The 18,737-nt window shown below is 26.7% G+C and overlaps 1 protein-coding gene across 1 annotated transcript; it reads right to left on the bottom strand.

Moving 5' to 3' along the window:
- Positions 1–298: 298 nt before the first annotated feature.
- Positions 299–15,995, bottom strand: LOC114130123 (homeobox protein GBX-2-like). Its single transcript, XM_027995019.2, has 4 exons — positions 15,828–15,995; positions 11,581–12,354; positions 8,632–8,837; positions 299–2,870 (listed from the first exon to the last, which is right to left on the bottom strand). Exons 2-4 carry the CDS (start codon positions 12,335–12,337, stop codon positions 2,541–2,543), a joined length of 1,293 nt encoding a protein of 430 aa, XP_027850820.1. The 5' UTR covers positions 12,338–12,354; positions 15,828–15,995; the 3' UTR covers positions 299–2,540.
- Between the last annotated feature and the right edge of the window lie 2,742 nt (positions 15,996–18,737).

Raw genomic sequence — 18,737 nt, 5'->3', positions numbered from 1 at the left:
ACCAATGGCATTACAATATTGGATACTCCTTTTACATTAAACTAGATTTGTACAAAATAATGTACACCATCGGTGTATAATAATATATCTAATTTTTACAACACACATGGTTAATTTCATCATCGTTTAGTTTTAAATTTGTTTTTATTTTATATCATTAAGTTTATACATACATATAGATTTTATACAGTATTTTTATATAATATATTACAAATTTAAACCATACACGAGTACCCCAATACTTTTTACAATATGGATGTAACATGTGACGATTATAATTTATAATCTATATTATTATATTTACAATGTTTATACACAGAACTATATATAATAGTTAATATTTCATAATTTATTAAAATCTATTTTATATAATATATAGAAGATACTCAAGACTAAAAAGATTATAGTCAATTACCTAAATGATTAATATTTACAATATCGCATGCCATTATTTTGTTTTAAAAAAAAGAGTACATGATTATAAAAATATTTGTGTACTTTAAACATAATGTGTATTTTATAAAATATATTAATTATTTATATGAGTACATAGGTAAGTATAAGGTAGGTACAAAGTACGCGTTTTGGTAGATTGTATTGAATATAACCGGTCAATAAAATTTTCGTTTTTACATTCGTCTACAATATTTTAAGCTAATCACAAAAATACTATTTACATTTTTTTAATGATATATTTCATCAAAAAATAACCTGTTCTATTTGTAAAAATGTATTACCTAGTACCTACCTAAATTAAAAGTGTAAGAATTTATATTTTTTACAAGTACAAATCACAATGACTGTCAATGTAATGTTAATAACTAATAAATACATAGGTAAAAATATATAATAAACACGTATATATAAAGTAAACTTAATTTAATAGTTAATTATACAGTACGAATTCCTATATTCTGTAATATTTTAACTTCATATCTGGTCCATCCAGGGATTCAAACTTTCAAAGTGATGATAATATTATGATATAAATTAAATTCGTTAACCTCAAACTCTTTGATATTTTGAATGTTGTAGAAATTCTTTATATTAAGAGTTTAAGAGCACCTACTTTCTAGTATTCAAAGAAAACTATGCTCCAGTCATAATAAAATAATAATAAAAAAAGGTACACATCGTGAGGAAGCAAAAACTTATTTCAAAATTTATTCTTTTGGGAGTACATGCCATGACATTTAACTGTCAACATTAACTAAAATGTAATAATATAAAACTACGAAATGAGTAAAGAAAATATTGCCTATATTACGTTACCAGTGTAAATCGAATCTTTCGAATTGTAAATAAAAGAAAATATGCTACATAATTGTATAAAAAACAATCACAACAGTCAATGTAAAAAGAAATAAACAGTTAATTAGTTAATGGACGTAAATCACTCACATATAGGTATGTTGTTTCGGCTTACAAATGTAGGTATAAGTGGTATAACCGTTGATTATCAATACTAGTAGGTACTTTATTTATAAATAAAAGTATAAACTAAGTATGACTATAAACAAACCAAAAATTTACCATCAATAAAACTAATGTTGAGTTATATTTTTAAATACCAGAGCGAATTAAGCTATTATAGATAAGAACATTATTTGTGCGATAGGTTTTTATGATATTTTAATTTTTGAGTTGAGAGTATTTATGTAAAATAAAAAAAAGACTTATACCTAATGGCTAATACACGTTTAAAAGTTAAACATCGTATAAAATCAACGTATACCTACTTAAAGTCCGTACAGACATAAATAACGTCCTTAAATTTAAGTTCGATACAATAAGTTCAATTAACTCTAATATTTATAACAATTGAAGAGTTAACACAAAATTGGTTCTTCTGAATGCAAATAATGCTAATTTGCTATACTTAGCGTTTCTACAAAATCAAGACAATACGCCATGCCGATATGGCGTGGTTACTTAAAACTGCAGTTGCAAAAAAAAAGTAACTTAGGTTGAGGAGGATTTCAATATTATTAAACAGATCTGATTCATTGACAAGGCTAATTTTTAAGATTTGTTTTTATATTTTAATTGTTGTATTATAATTTATAACATAAAGGTACTTACCTATAAACTGTTATTGGAATGTTTAAAATCACTTAAAATGTATAAATTAAAATATAATAAACATATTTACACAGTTCTGATGTGTATTCGTAAGAACTGTATATTTCTTGTTGACTGTAATAAAAATATGTGCACAAATTGAAAATAGCAAGGTAGGTGCCTAACTATAATATTTCTAAAATTATATATTAGTATGCCTAAGTTTGAAAAAGGCACCAAGTACTAACCTATGTTAAAATCATCTGAAATGACACTGCCCGAAATAACTTGTATACCTACGTATAGGTTAGGTGTACCTATGTTCTTATCTTACGTCGAGATTTGTATTTATTATTATTATTTATTTTTCGTTTCTTTCCAAAGTTCGCGCTTTGTTATAATCTATAATTCATTATGTACACCTGCAGTATAACGTGTCTGTTTAAATGTCGATCTCGATATCCACGGCCAGGACCCGACTACAGAATGGCGGACGTATACAACTGCATCCGGCTTTTAATTTTGAAATCCGCATCACTTTCGCGCCGGAGATGCGCAAATCCCGAAGCACATTTCTCCAGCTGTTGGTGTCGGCTCCGCACCACGAAACGATTGACGTGCACTGGTATGGGCACAACGATTTTTCCAGCCCCGCCGCTGACGACGCCGTTTGGACACTTCGATCGACCACGCATCGCGTTCATGCTCGCATTGCTCTTTTGACCATCGTTTCCGCACGCGTTTCCGGACAACAAGCTGGCCTTGACTCGTTTCCATTTCGCTCGTCGGTTTTGAAACCATATCTTCACCTGTAGGTGTTACATACGAGAGACAATAAAGTATAAATTATGAATTAGTAATCACATTATAAAGTTGATAGGGGGATATTGTCGTCGAGGACATGCATCGTAGAAATAATGTAGTATATTTTATAGAGTTTATAGAATCGTTTACTGTGTTTGGCCAGTTACCGCCTAAATATTACCTATCCAACTTATGATTAAAGTCTTATCAGAGATTTGTTTGGATTTAAATCGTTATCCAAACACCGTAGTGTCTTCAATTGTTATTTTATATTAATAGACTAATTAAGGAAACCATAGATTCACCCAGTTTGTTAGAATGATTCGACTTCTCGATATTCGTGTTCTTGGCGGTACCAGATTAAGGGATTATTCTACCGACTATAGTAAATCGAGTTAATTTTTCAAAATGTTGTCGGCCTTTATTATTTATCAATTATCATCATCCCATGTACCTAATAATTTATAATAAATAAACAAATATATATATATCATATTATGTTCTATTAATTTTTATTGTGTATACCTTATGTTATCTTATGTACAACTTTTCATAGGTAAGATAATTTTATAATGTTAATATTTTATTTTTAAAAGTCGAATGGCGTTAATTCTAATAAATAAAAAATAAAATAAAATAATTTTTTTGAAATTAAATGTTATTTATTTTGATACATTCGCATCAAGTCTGCAGATCTAGAATATAGGTTCCTACGCCACACTTCCCACACTTACTAGTTAGGTACTTGAGTTGTCTCTGTTTTACAAACGACATATTCAGCAGTTCTGATACTATATAATAATCTCTAATTATAGAAAGAATTGTCCTATTATCTTAGATCTAAAAGAAAGAACATTATCTGTGTGTTTCTTGTGGAATTTTTATGATATTTTTATTATATAAGTAGATATGTAAAATATTAGAATTTAAGAATTTTTATATTCGCTAAAAATTGACAGAAAAAAAAACAAGAATTCGTCTTTGAAATCATTTTCAAGACTTTTTACTGGAAAACAAAATGTTTATTATTATAAATCATAATTATTTTGAAAATTATACCACGACTAAAAATATTAATATAATTTTTATAAAAAAAACTTGTGCTTCACATATTCTCCCGTTTTCTACTGTACAGTAATTTTCCCAATCATTACTCTCCAAATTAGGTACTAACAATCAGTAAACTACTATTATAGTTAAAGATTGAAGCAAATTTTCTATTCTAAAACTTAATGACAATACACAAAAATTACACACCATTGTAATAGATTCAATGAAATTCAGAATCTAAAGTGTTCCTTGTTGCTTTTTTAGAAAAAATTTTTTAACAAATTTTTATAAACTAAGTAATATGGCTAAACGTGAATACACCCACAAATGTATTAGCTGTAATTAATTATTAATAACTATATATAGTATATAAATACTTATAAGTTATAACTTCAGTTTTCAGAGTTTTTCTGACACGCGCGAGTTAAAAATTCATCTAGTCGTCTGCATACCTAATGAGTTTTCTAAGATTTTTTTTTAGTAAATAAAGTATAAACCCTTATATAATAAAATGGTAAACGAATGAAAAACAAAGATCATTTAAGTATTATATATTAGATACTCGTATACTTAATATAATTTTTAATTCACTATAAATCGTTTAGTTGTATAAAATCTATCCTCATATTAGTGACAAAGATTATCAAGACTGAACAATTAAAATATGTTGAAAAACATAATTTAGTGAAACAATATAAACAAGTACAATACTATGCAATTTATGTATAGGTAAAACAGTTGTGTCTTAAAAAAGAGAAGGCACCTATATGAGATATTGAATTTATAAAACGTTTGTGTTGTTTCCTGACAATCATAATATTGAAAAAGCGGATATCCTATGATTATGCTAATTCTGCTGCACGACATACATTCCCACTCAAAAGAGGGTGCAGATCGTATAGTAGTTGTCTGAAGGGTAAACTTTTATTCATTTTAATACCGGGTGTTCTACGAGTTTTTTATTTATACAATTCTAATATCAGTTATATAAACGATATAATATTATTCAATTTTTTTAAATGCTAGTGTTATGAAAAGTTTTAACATCCTGTAAATAATATTATTTACTGATATGGATTTGTAAAAGAAAAATAGTCAATATTTCGAAAGTAAAAAAGAAAATTTATTAGAAGGCGTGATTTTCTAATGTACTTTAAGAAATAATATCACGTATTTCACGTCGTATTTCGATGTATCAAAATTCAATTGTTATGTACGTTCATAATAATAATGCAATGTACAATAAAATATATTTGAGAAACATGAAATGCGTTTTTATTATTTTTATTTTACTTATTTATAAGTATTATGTATATAATAAATAACTGTATACAATATTAGTTACAATTTACAAATAACTTAACTTAGAATTTAATACAGGCACTAAATAATCCTCAAAAAGTGCAACATATAAATATGATTACAGGATTTAGGAGGTACACAATACTTAAAATTGTAATATTTGTAGTTGAACAAGCTTACTGTGGATAATAATGGATCATTTAAACTCATTAAATTCAATATGTGTAGTATTCACTAAAATAAAAAAAATAATTCATTACCTCAATAAGTCTTACAAGTTTTTACATAAATAAATTGTTTATGAAACAAAATTGTAGGTAATATAAACAATACCTAATAAATAATACTTTTTGAATTACAACAAACTCGTTATTTTTCGTTTATTTATACTTAATTTTGTCAAATTCGAACTTGAAATGTTCATAAAAAAAGTTGTGGAAATTGTTTTTTTAAGCAACAGTATAAGATCAACTTTTTAAAAATCATGTTAAGTTAAATGTAGTTAAAGTAAGGCTTATAATAGGCATTAAAATTAAAAATTATATACATTTTTTACTACAAAATAATTTGTTATTTTACGTGATTTTGACAATTTTTGTAAAAATGTGTAGGTACTTTGAAAGCTTATAAAAATAATATTGTGATCTAAATATCTAATAATTTTTGATATATTTTAACTGTTGTAAGATAAGTTGTATCTGGGATCTTGTATTATATCATTTTTAAGCTGTTTGGTAAAGCGTAAAAATGGTTATTAATTTACAGGAAGAAAACTAAATAAATTTCTTATGCTTATAAAAGGTTTAAAATTAGTTTTATCATTTTGAAAGTTTTGTTGTATTTAGAAAAGATTACTGGAATTAATAATGGACTGTTTCAAATTTCTGCAATTAATTTCAACTTCTAAAACATTCTGAATTCATTTTAACGCGAAATATAGCTTATTACAATAGTTAATTATATGTGAATTGGATATTTTTCTCTTGAATATTTTATTAGCAAATAGGCGACGATTATCATTGATAGGTAAAAATATATTATGTAATATGTATGACGTATATACCATTAATCAAAATTATGCTATTTCTGTCAACATTAAATGCCAATGTGATCCCATAAGAAATTACTTTATATGTATATAACATTTAAAAAATATACTTATATACTATATATTATACATGAAGGCCGACATTTTAAAACGTACTATTTCCAAAATGTCATAGATTAAGTAATAGGTACATAGGAAAAATATCGAATGGCGTGGTGTCATGGTCAAATTGAACCAAAACATAGGTACTATTTCCTAAGTTAAATTGAATATTAATAATCGATTATTTTGACATATCGTACTATTTCCATGTCTAATGGGCAAAACGAACTAACTAACTATCTAAAATTTAGAAATCGCATCATAACGTTCTATTATTTATTAATTGTGATAAATTGGTGCTTAGTTTTTAAATAAATGACAAAACGCACTATTTCCTAATATTTTTACAAAACGAAATATTTCCGTATCACTCCAATTTCCAAAACGCTCTATGTTCTATGTTTTAAGTATAGCAAACGCCGTTTAATATATTAATATTTTATAATATTAATAATATTCATTTTAAAACCTTCAAAATTTATTTTTTAAGTATGTCTTTAAGCAATTTTATTAACCGACAAGATGTTGATTTTTTTTTTATACTTTGAATTTTTTTACAGGTTCCGAGTTACAACTAGACTTATTACAAGACTAAATGAAATTCTATCAAGATATATTTTTATTTGTTTTTTAATTTTTTTTGTTTTCAATGATTGAAAATCATTGCACTATATTATAATTGTTAACAGTTGTTGTTTAAAATGTATGTTCTTAAGATTAATTTTATGAATAAACAAGGTGTTGAAGTATTGTTTCATTTGTTTTTATATTACAATGATCTATTATGTTATAGATGTGATAGATTCCTAATTAAATAACTTCACTGAAAGCTATTAATCAAGTGTGTTGATGTTGTGGAATCAATATAAAATATTATATTCCTGAAAATAGGACGTTATAATATAATTCAGTAATTAAAATATTAAATCATTTTTTAAATAAGTACATTTTTATGAATTTTTAAACTTTTAAATTATTTCTACGAGCTTTAATTGAGAATAAAAAATTGTGGTTTCTGAAAAAGTGTAAAATTTAAATAGCACGTTTTGAAATTTTGCCCTTCATGTATGATGTATGTTGTAACTTATATTATAAACGATTTGGATAAAATAATTTTTTATTCAAAAATATTTTTATGTATTAAATTAACATATTATTTTCAAAATTCATGAGTAATAGTATCCACCTACTCTATAGTGCATGCTGTAACCGATTATAGACTTCCAGTAAATAAACTACATCGTGTATCCAATGTTTAAATCTTCATATATATTTTTAATAATTTCTAAAATTTAATTATCATTTAGGTCTATTATATTGATGTTTTCACTGTTTGAAATTTAAAATTTGAAAATACATATACCTACATCACGTTTTTGACAGCTGTGAAAACACATAGTTTATTGTTCATTATTTAATAGTAACGATTGAAGATTTCAAGACAGCAAAGAACAAAATACGTACCTACATATTATAGTAAATGTGTGGTTTTTCTAAGAAACCAAATTAGGAGCAGTTATAAGATTAACGACGCGTATAAGAGGCGTTTTTTTATTTAGTTGATTAGAGTCATATTAAGCCGATTAAGGGGCTTTAATGAGGCACATTAGTTAGCTTGGATTTATTTTTTACTGTAGAATTTTCAAAAGCTATTTTAATCTTAAACAAATATATAGTAATTTGTACGTAAGTTTCTCAATATATTTAAGCATATTTTGCATTAGTTAAGGTTAAAAGTATTGTACCTGTTTGTTTTAAAATAGTTGTACGTGAAATAGCTATAAAATTATATGTATAAACTTTTTTAACGATATAATGTTAATATTTTAAATTACAAATACGTTCATATGTTTATTATGTATATCTAGATTAGACATTGATTAGACTTTTTAAATTTTTTATTTTAATATAATAAATATTTAAATGACTTATTAGATACTTACATAATATTACGTCGCAATGATTAAATTGTTAGTACTCGTCTTATCTGATTATTTTCAAATTCAAGTCTTATAATACATGGGATGAATATATTCATCTGTAATACGTATGTGCCTAGTTCCTATACCTACTAATCTATTTTATTTATTCATATGGTATATCATTTATTTTATTAATTTTTTGTTATTACATACATGTAATATAATATGATACACGTCTCACGAATACTATTTACACACGCATATTAATAACTATATGTAAATTACTTTGTATAAAATCATAATTTATTATACCTATCATTATTATTAAATAAATACTCTTACCTGAACTTCACTAAGCTTTAATGAATTTGCAATTTCGGATCTCTCAGTTAAGCTTAGGTATTTTTTAGCCTGGAATTCCCGCTCCAATTCTAAAAGTTGACCACTCGTGAATGCTGTTCTTCTTCGGCGAGACTTGTTTTCATTTGAAGACTGCGCAGTTGTATTATGTCTTGTTTGCAAAACTCCTCTATCATTTAGGCATTTTCCTAGAAAACAATCAGATATTTAATAACACATTTATTAAAACTATACCTATGTTTATTGCTTAATATATTTATTTTAATGTGTAACTGTGTATATAGATAACATAGTCGGCATTTGGAGTACGAGTGGGCAACTACCTATAACTTCAAAAATAATCTGAAGGAACAAAAGTATAACTCCAACACTCCGATAATTTACAAAAATATTAACACGATTTTTTGTTACAATAATAATAAATTTAACAAAAATGTATTAAATATTAAGTTCATTAAATTAAACCATGCAGAACTCGTTAAAAGCCGTGTTTGATTTCATTTTCCAGAAACGTTCTACTCGTTCTAGAGCATTGTTGAGCGTTATAATCTTTTATAAACTTACAAAACTATTGATAAAACAAAAAAATAATCTGTCTAATGATAGATCTATATTCAAAATTAGATTTTAGGTCTTTGAAGGTGGTATTAGAAACTTTTTAGCATTCAGTCAATAAGAAAATGTGTTCGCAGAAACAGAAAATAATTTTTAAAACACGAGTAAATATTGTTTAAAAAAAATAAAAAATTTTCGTTTGCTTAAGAACCAAAAAAGAACAAGAAAAATGCAGGCCAATCTTTCTTCCTTATCCTTATAGTTCCATACTAACTTGAATAACTTAATAATTTGAACGACTAGGTAATTCATTTACATACAACATTACTCATACCTATCAATAGTAACATATACTATAAAATACAAACACATTTTTAACTTCATTTTATAGACATTTTCCTTATCGAATTTACCGCTATTTGTTTTTCATTCGTAATTTATTTGTAATTTCTTATAAATAAATATAATATGTCTATTTATTAGACGTTGGGCAAATATGCGTCAAATTATATTTTTCAAATAGAAAATTTACTTAAGACATGTTTTAAACAAAAAGTTAATTTTATATTTTATTTTGAAAAATTAAATGAAATATCGACCAATTATATTTATTAAAAACATTTTCACTAACATAATATTATTTAAAAAGTTGAAATAACTTTTAAAATTTTAGATTTTATATTTTATACAAGTTTTCTCAGTTATAGAATTTATGAGATGATACATTTACTTTATCATTAATAGTACATTATGTTTTATTTTCTTGTACTGAAATAAGCAGCTAACAAGGAGTTTAATAGTAAAATGTATTTTTTTGTAAAATGAATGAATACTAATTGCATTCAAACATTATTTTTATAATTCCTAGATTTTTATAATCAGAAAAAATGTTTTTCACTATTTGATGCAAATCTATTGATGTTAAAACCATACATCATTTGATTGACTAATTTTGTGTCTTAAAGTGATTAAATGAAACAAGAGAAAATATAATATTGAATTTTCTAAATGGATTAAAACAAATAGAAATATCTAACTATTGCAATTTATGAAAATCGTTCAGCATCTAAGTCACTCTCATAGTCTTATAGCCTTATCTGCTATCAATGAAAAAGTTATTTATTCATATTGTAATAGATGACTAGAAAACGGAAGTGGGTGGTAAATTAAAGCTAGTGAGTCATAGAACACTAGAATAGACAACAATAGTTAACCATATGAGAGAATATTGTGTGGCCCGGCAGTAGTCGACAATATAATATTAGTACAATAGATTTATTATTATACAGAGCCTGAGAACGAAGTATTCGGGAAACTGAATACTCGAAAAGAAAAACATTTAATGCGCAACAAATTCAGTGTAAAATTTAGGTATGTAGTTTTTAGTTTCAATGTATGTTTTTCTAGTCTTGTAAATTCTGAATAGAAATATTTTTAAGTAATAAACACTTTTAATAAGAAATATGTATATTGGTTATTAGTACTAGCTAGTAGCTGGTATGTAATTCGATGTGTTATGAAAATTGAATTATAAATGTACCTATATAAATAATTAATAAATAATAATGTAATTATTATTCACATAATATTATGAATGCATGTGGAGTAAAATACAATAAATAAGTAATTTACTCAATTTCTATAGTAAGTATATAGAAAATATTCTTATTTATTTATACATTTTGTTTAATTAGTATCGTCTATAATTTAAATAATTAAATTTAATATAGTACATAATCGAGAGTTCTGCGCAATAACTTAATATTTCTAACTCGCATAACTTTTCAACCTTTCGGGTGTCTCAAATTGTATAAAATTGAATTATTATTATTTAATTCCTGACGAGGGCATCTTTATTTTTAAAACAGATCTTTATTAATTCGTTGGATGAAGCCATTTAATCAAATGATTTCATTCAAATTTATTAATAATATATTGATTGTATGAAAATAAATTCATAAAATATGACAGTCGTTCATATTACCTATATTACAAATTCAGGAAATTCTATTATTGTATTTAATAGGAATTTTTCATTTTGATCGAACATTGTATTTGTAAAGATTTTTTCAAAATTTTACTTAAAACAGTACCTGTATAAACTCACACTATTGGTATAGTACGCTGAATGATATGAAATAATATGGGAAATTAGTATGTCACCTAGGTATATATGAAACGTTACGTAAAACACAGGTGGAAGATTTTTAATAATTGAATTTTATGTATAACATGTTAGAAATAGAATGATAATACAACGACTACCGGACACCAACCAATTTTAACGAATAGGCACTTTACCCAGATATTTGGTTCTAATCATAACGGGCCAAAAGCTAATGACTATACCTATATCATACGCATTTATAAACTCACCGAATCGCGGGTCTTCGTCAACGTCGTCTTCGTCGTCGTCCTCGTCGTCAACGTCCCGGCCATTGTCTCTCGCACAGCCGCCACCGCTGCCGCCGTTGTCGTCGTCGTCGTCTTCGTCTTCGTCATAGCCGCCACCGCCTTCCGGTCCTCCGCCGGCGACAGCCGACGTGCAGGCGTTTGACAATTCATGATTTCCGGGGTCACCCGAGTCCGCGTCGTCGTCGATGGCGCCGTCGCTTCCGAAAAGCGGCGGCGGCGGAGACGTCGTCCGGTTGACGACGCTGCGCAGTAATTGCCGCCGATGGTAATCGTGGTAACACAGCGGCGGCGGCGGTGGCGGCGGCGCCCCGGGAAACGCGACCGCGTCGCTCAGGTACGGCCACAGTGACCGTGGCCCGAACGATTTCCCGACGGCGGCCGCGGCGGCCGCTGCGGCCGACTGCAATCGCAACACGCTCAGATAATCGAAATTCAACATCGGCGACGACGGTTCCAACGCTGACCGTTGCTGTGGCTGCGTCGCTGCCGCGTCCAAGTAGTACGGCGGCGGCGAAATGTTCGCGTCGGCGGCCGGCGGAGGAGTCTCGCTGCCGCTGCCGCCGCCGCTGCCGATCAAAGATTCGATGGAGAACGATTGGAATGCCGTTTGGTACTTGCGGCTCATTTCAGCCGCAGATTCGCTGCAGCCGGCGTCCGACAACGACGGCTGCACTGCAGTCGCACGCGTGCCAGCACGTTTGTCTGCAGCCGTTGTCATGTCGGAAGGATGGTTTTCTGCACAACACGGTAGTTTAGCCCACCGAGCAATTTACGTATTAGATATTATATACACGGGGGTATATGACACTGTGTGGAACAGTTTAATAATATATATATTGTGGATTGTAGTTACTAACGTATATACAATCCTAATAGTTAATTATGTAGGTACTTATAGTTACAACGTAGGTATTATATAATAAGACGCGTACAACAGATTTCCGTATAGCTCGCACTCACACACTAGCTCATCGTAATAATCGTCAGAGCTGTGGGCCGTGCACATCAACGAATTCAAAATCGGCGAAGTACGAATTCGGTTCATGAAATAATAGGTAGGTACTATTTTCCAAGTACAAAATTGTGTTTTGTATATTTTACACTTGAGTGCGTATAACTGTTTTTATTATTGATATTTTATTGTATATGATCGGCCGAAGAAAAATTATAGACTTAAATCCTTGCCAAATATAACAGCCTTATATGAGTTACGATATTTTAGCACCTATACAAAAATTATATTTTACTTGGGTATATTTTTTTAAACAGTTTTTATTTTTATTATATAAGTCTATCGTAGCATTCGTATTAGCATCCCCTATAGTTAAAGTGAACCGTTTGGTAATATTATTATTTATTAGGTATACAATCTATTATGATATAGGTACAACGAATATAATATATGTAATTTTTCATTTTTGTAATAACTCAAAAATAAATTAAGTTACTAGAGTAAAGTGCTTAGGAGTAATTATGGCCAAATAAGTATTATTATTATTATTAATTACCGTTTGAAATGTACATGGATATAATAAATATTAATAATAAGGATTTTGCTGTAATAAAAGATGTTGGAGGTTATTAGTTATTTTTAAAATGTACAAAGAATATGCTTTTATGCAAAGAATATGCTAACAATTTTTCATTATAACTTCATAACATGAGGTTATGCAAATAATTCAGTACATCAGTATTTAAAAAATATATATTTTATAATGTAAATACAAAATATAGTTATGTAATGAATAAACTGGTTGTTAAGTGAACTTTGGTTTTAAATTTGTAGTGTAATAAGTTTAAAGTTATATACAAATTTATGTGTGCGAATAGATTAAGAATTTAAATTTTAGTACATTTATAGCTTATTTATTAATTAGTTTATGCCCACGAAGGACAAATGGGCAAATAGCATAATATTAAAGATATTAATAGGTACATATTATTATGAATAATACATAATTTTGCTTTATCATTTATGAAAATAAAAAAAGTCAACATTATTTTTAACTCGTTATAAAACTTTAACATTTTTACTTGTGTTTCAGTATAGAAACCGCGAAAATTATGAGTGAAAATTAATGGTAGGTACGTTAAATGAATTTTTTTTACAAGAATTATGGACTGTTTATGTGTATAAAATAGGGATTTATAAAATTATGTCTAGATTTCAATAAGATCATATTAAAATGTCGTTCTACTTTCAAAATAGGGTGATCGGCTAGATTAAATTAATACGCTATTATACAAAGGAAACTTTTTGTACCCTTTCAATTTTATCTGTTAAGCCTATTTGTCTAAGATTCCCAACCACGGAACCAAATTTGAGTCCAGGCCAGACGAATCTATAATAAAATATTTTTTAAGCAATGTATATTTATAATTGTTCACCATTCTATCTAATAAACCATAAGTTTCTGTAGGCTTTCAAACACATTAATGAATGCATTTAAAAGCGAGATAAAATGATAAAAAATATTCAAGTCTTTAATAACTTTAACCACTTCAATTTTTACATTATTAATAAAATATTCACTTATTATAAGTTTCGTTGACTCCTAAAATCGCACACTTTCGGTAGGTTGAAATTTCACTCATTATTAATGTATTAAAACCGTACAATTTTTAAAATGATTCTACCCAAAAACTGCAAACTTTTGATTTCGACCCAAAAAAGTCGATAGACAAAAATCGTATACTTTATATAATATAATGCATAATATGTTTATGTATACTTTATAATTTATAATTTATTCAGAATTTATATTATTATATCTATTTTTTATAATTTCGTGTATTTTAGAATTTTTAGTGCATATATATTTTACTGTGTAACGGTCTAATGTAATGAATTCAGAATTTTATACTACTGTACTGCGCATTAAATTTATATTCTGATAAAAATATACCTATAACATAATAAGTTAATAATTTTTAATTGCAAAATGTATTTAAAAATAAAATATTTATAGTAAGTAATAAATATGGACGGTATGATATTATATTAAATATATATTATACCTATAGTAGAATATTAATATATAACTTATTTTAGGTGAATATTTAGCATAGGTATTATATATATCGCAAAACATCAAACAATACTTGAACGTACATACGAAAACATTTTTACGTTACAAAATGTTTTTTTTTATAATGCTTAAACCACTATGATCACGATGCTATCGTTACAGAGCCAACAACATACCTAGATTATCAATCACGGTAAATACTTTACATAAATTATAGACATATGGTACATTTCATAATGTCATATATTTTTTGTTATTATTTAATGAGAAAAATTAGATAATTATAATAATAGTTAATATTATTAGTTTATTATTAGGTATATGTATACTTTGCAATGGTTAAATTAATAGTTCTACTTACCTTATAAGTAATAAAAAAAAAATTTAATATATTTTTCTAAACTTAATCATAGTTGTTTTTGAATATTTATAGTGGCGTACATAGAAATTAATTTCCGGGGGAGGGGACTCGGTCTTATTGTATCTGTAGACAGATTTAATAAACACTATTGTACGGCTATATATGTAATTAATACCATTTTTGATAACTGCAGTTCTTATTTCTATATCATAATGCTGTCTTATATATAATATAGAATACCTACATTATAACTATAAAATAATATATATAGTTTTATAATTGTCATAAAAATATATAACTTAAAGCTGAAATTTGTTTTCGTTTTATAAATAGGTATAATTTTCATAAGTAATAAAAATATTAAGAAAATTAAATTAATTTAAAGAAAAACTTAAAAACGAAATATAGATCTATTTTAATAAATTTAAATTTAAAAAAAAATCTGTATTAAAATGAAGATTAGTTTAAAAATTAAATTCCATACAATAATCCATAAGAATAGAGTTCTATTTGTCTTTAAGTTTTGCTTAAAATTAATTAAATTATATTATTAATATTTTGAATTACTTACCCACATGGCTACATGTTCATAATGAAAAACAGCCTCAAGTCATAATATGTTATAATAATTTTAAAATAATTTTCAATAATATAGATCTGTTCGTCTTAATTTTTTGCTTATAAATTATAATCATGTATACCTACATAATATATAAAAGCGATATGAATTAAAAGGTACCTCTTTTCTTTCTCTCTATATATTGTATATACGTGTATATAGGTACGTGTATACTGTATATATAATATATATTATGTACCTGCTGAATAGCCAAGAAACTTCCGGTGCGGCGAGTGCAGTCTACTGCACGGAAATATGTTGAGCTCCAGTAAAACGTACTGAGGTTAAATTATTATTACTAACGAATAACGATGTACCTACACTGTTACAATGTCACAAAGTACGTACTACACACTCACGGAGGAGTTCACAAACGTCACTGACATGTGCAAAGGACTTGGAGCGAATTCGCGAAAACGGGACGCCGAATGGGCCCACGCCCACCCTGAGCGTACCGTTCGCAGCCATTGGTCGGATTCCATGGCCCAATATATTACGGTATACCTATATTATTATAATTATATTTATGTAGGTGGGTTTAAATTATACAATTTAACTTATATATTATTCTGTTCTGACGAAATCGCTGTCACGGCGACGTGATGCTGAATGCTTAAAATTAATCATGTTATATATATATCTACATCATATAATATAACAACTAGGTATATAATTATCGTTTAATCAAATAAATTTAATTGGCCGACAACATGATGATAGGTATATTATATTATAACTTCTTGACTTATTTCACCAACTTATCTGTATTTGTAATTGGTTTTATAACCTAGCTACTTCTAAATCCTCTTCTGTTCTAAGTTGTATAATAGTATATTTTTCGGATTAATTAAACTTGCCAATCCTATTTTCATTTTATTCTCAAACATTACTTCATATGGAAATAGTTAGATTCCTAAAACGTAATCATAAAGTATGTATTAAATATTTGAATGTAATATTTAGTAATAAATAATAATTATTCAATAACAATTGATTTTTAATAAAATAATTTTAAAACACCTTCACGAAATTACCTAAATAATTATTAATTTAATTGATTAACAGTATAGTTTAACTGAATCAATATTAATAATTATTCTATTTATATCATAAAGCACTAATTTAAATTCAATAAGTACATGCAACAAAATAAAAAACTTCTTTTTTCATAGCTTGTACACATTTTATAGACTGACTTTTTCATCGTTTTATCTATCTTCATCCACGTCGCAATAGAAATAAAAATATATCTTTAAAATATTCCCTAAATTTTGATGATAGCGTTTATAATGAATCACATTAGTTTGGTCAAATTTAGCTGAAAACTATGGAATGGTTTTTGATAGAAAATTAATCTAGTTGGTACTTTAAAAGTCAAAAGTTAAAATTGTCCATTACATTTTTGAGTACCTAATCGAGAAAAACAAAAAACGGGAATTTTTACGCTAAACCTACAGTTATTGACAAAATATTATTTTTATTTTTATTTTATTAGAATTTATTTAAAAACGAATAACCATGAAACATAGACATTTTCAACAAGTATATATTATATTATATTGTCACTTTCTATAAACATGGTATAATATTAAAAATATTTAACTATTTTTGGGCTATTTATAGGCATGAGAAATGTTTGATTTTTTTTTTTATAAATTTTGATAAAAAAAATAGGTCAACATTCATAAAAAATGTAGTACAAGATTTTTCATAAGTTAATTGACTTTTAATACTTAATTAATATGGAAATCTTGTCTTTAAGTTTTAAAGCATTGAACTTCTCACCACATTTTACATGATTCATAGATGAAATCGATATTCATTGATATTCAATTATAAAAAGTTATCAACATTGATATTAATCTCCGAACCTACAGCAAAAAACATTTGATTTGAATTTATAATAACTATAACAACTGTGTATATAACTTTGAAACAATTACTAAATAATTAACTATATAACCTATAATAGTATAATATGTTAATATATAGGTAGCACCTTCATTTACATCAATTCCAGACTTAGACTATAGTTAGATTATGCATTAGTAGTAATTAATAATACAAATGACAAAGTTGTTTTGTTTTTTTTTCTATAATTTTCCTTGACGATTATAAATTTAATAGATAATATTTAAAATAAAGTAAAACATTTAAAAAAAAGCATTTACTTTGTTCTGAAATGTTGTGCTGTATAGTAGAATACTATGTTAAAAAAGTTTTTGATGGGATTAATAAAAAAAATTGATAATGTTAAACTCACTTAGCATCCTCTACCTATTTATTATCATTCCTGTCACGAGTTGTACATGTAAAAGTTTTATTAGAAAATTACAATTGTAAAAAATAAAATATTTAGTAGGTAACATCTTTATTAGTTATACATGTATAAGAAATTGTAACTTTCGATTTCCACTGAATAACAATATTAACAAGAGACGTAAACACAAATTGTGTCAATGATATACTTATAACAAATGGCACCTCATGGGAACATATAAAATATTAATATATTATAATAAATAGACAATATAGTACTATACAGATACATTTACATTAATGAATATATGCTTTTACCTAAATACAATAATGTGGCTATTACCTGTTCTATAGAACATTATAATGTATATAATAATATGTAAATTATACCTTAATAATATTAATAACATGAATATTGTGTGCAAAATGCGTATTAATGATAGATAAATTAAGTATCTATCTAGGAGTGTCTATGCCACAAAAACAGTACCTATTTCCTAAATTATCTAAACCTAAAAATCAAATATAATATAAAATATTAAGGATGTAACTAAAGAGTAAAAAAATATTATTCATGACACGTACCTAATAAATTGTTATAATATAGGTATGTAGGTACCTGCTACATATATACATATATATTCATCAGTTATAAATTTGATTAACTGTTTGCAACGTTTTCGTCAAATGTCGTATAATTTACAGTAGGTATTTACACGAAGCCTGCTCACGAATAAAATGTCCTGTTCGCTGTTATATAGTTGAGTACTTTGTACCTGCCTATCTATATATATAATATATTATTCAAGCACATATTCCTTAGTATTTTGCAGTGGCGATAACCCAAGTT

This window comes from Aphis gossypii, chromosome X (genome assembly GCF_020184175.1).
Source record: "Aphis gossypii isolate Hap1 chromosome X, ASM2018417v2, whole genome shotgun sequence".
Lineage (NCBI taxonomy): Eukaryota > Metazoa > Arthropoda > Insecta > Hemiptera > Aphididae > Aphis > Aphis gossypii.
The sequence above is the reverse complement of the archived record's forward strand: the minus strand, read 5'-3'. Positions and strand labels throughout refer to the sequence as shown.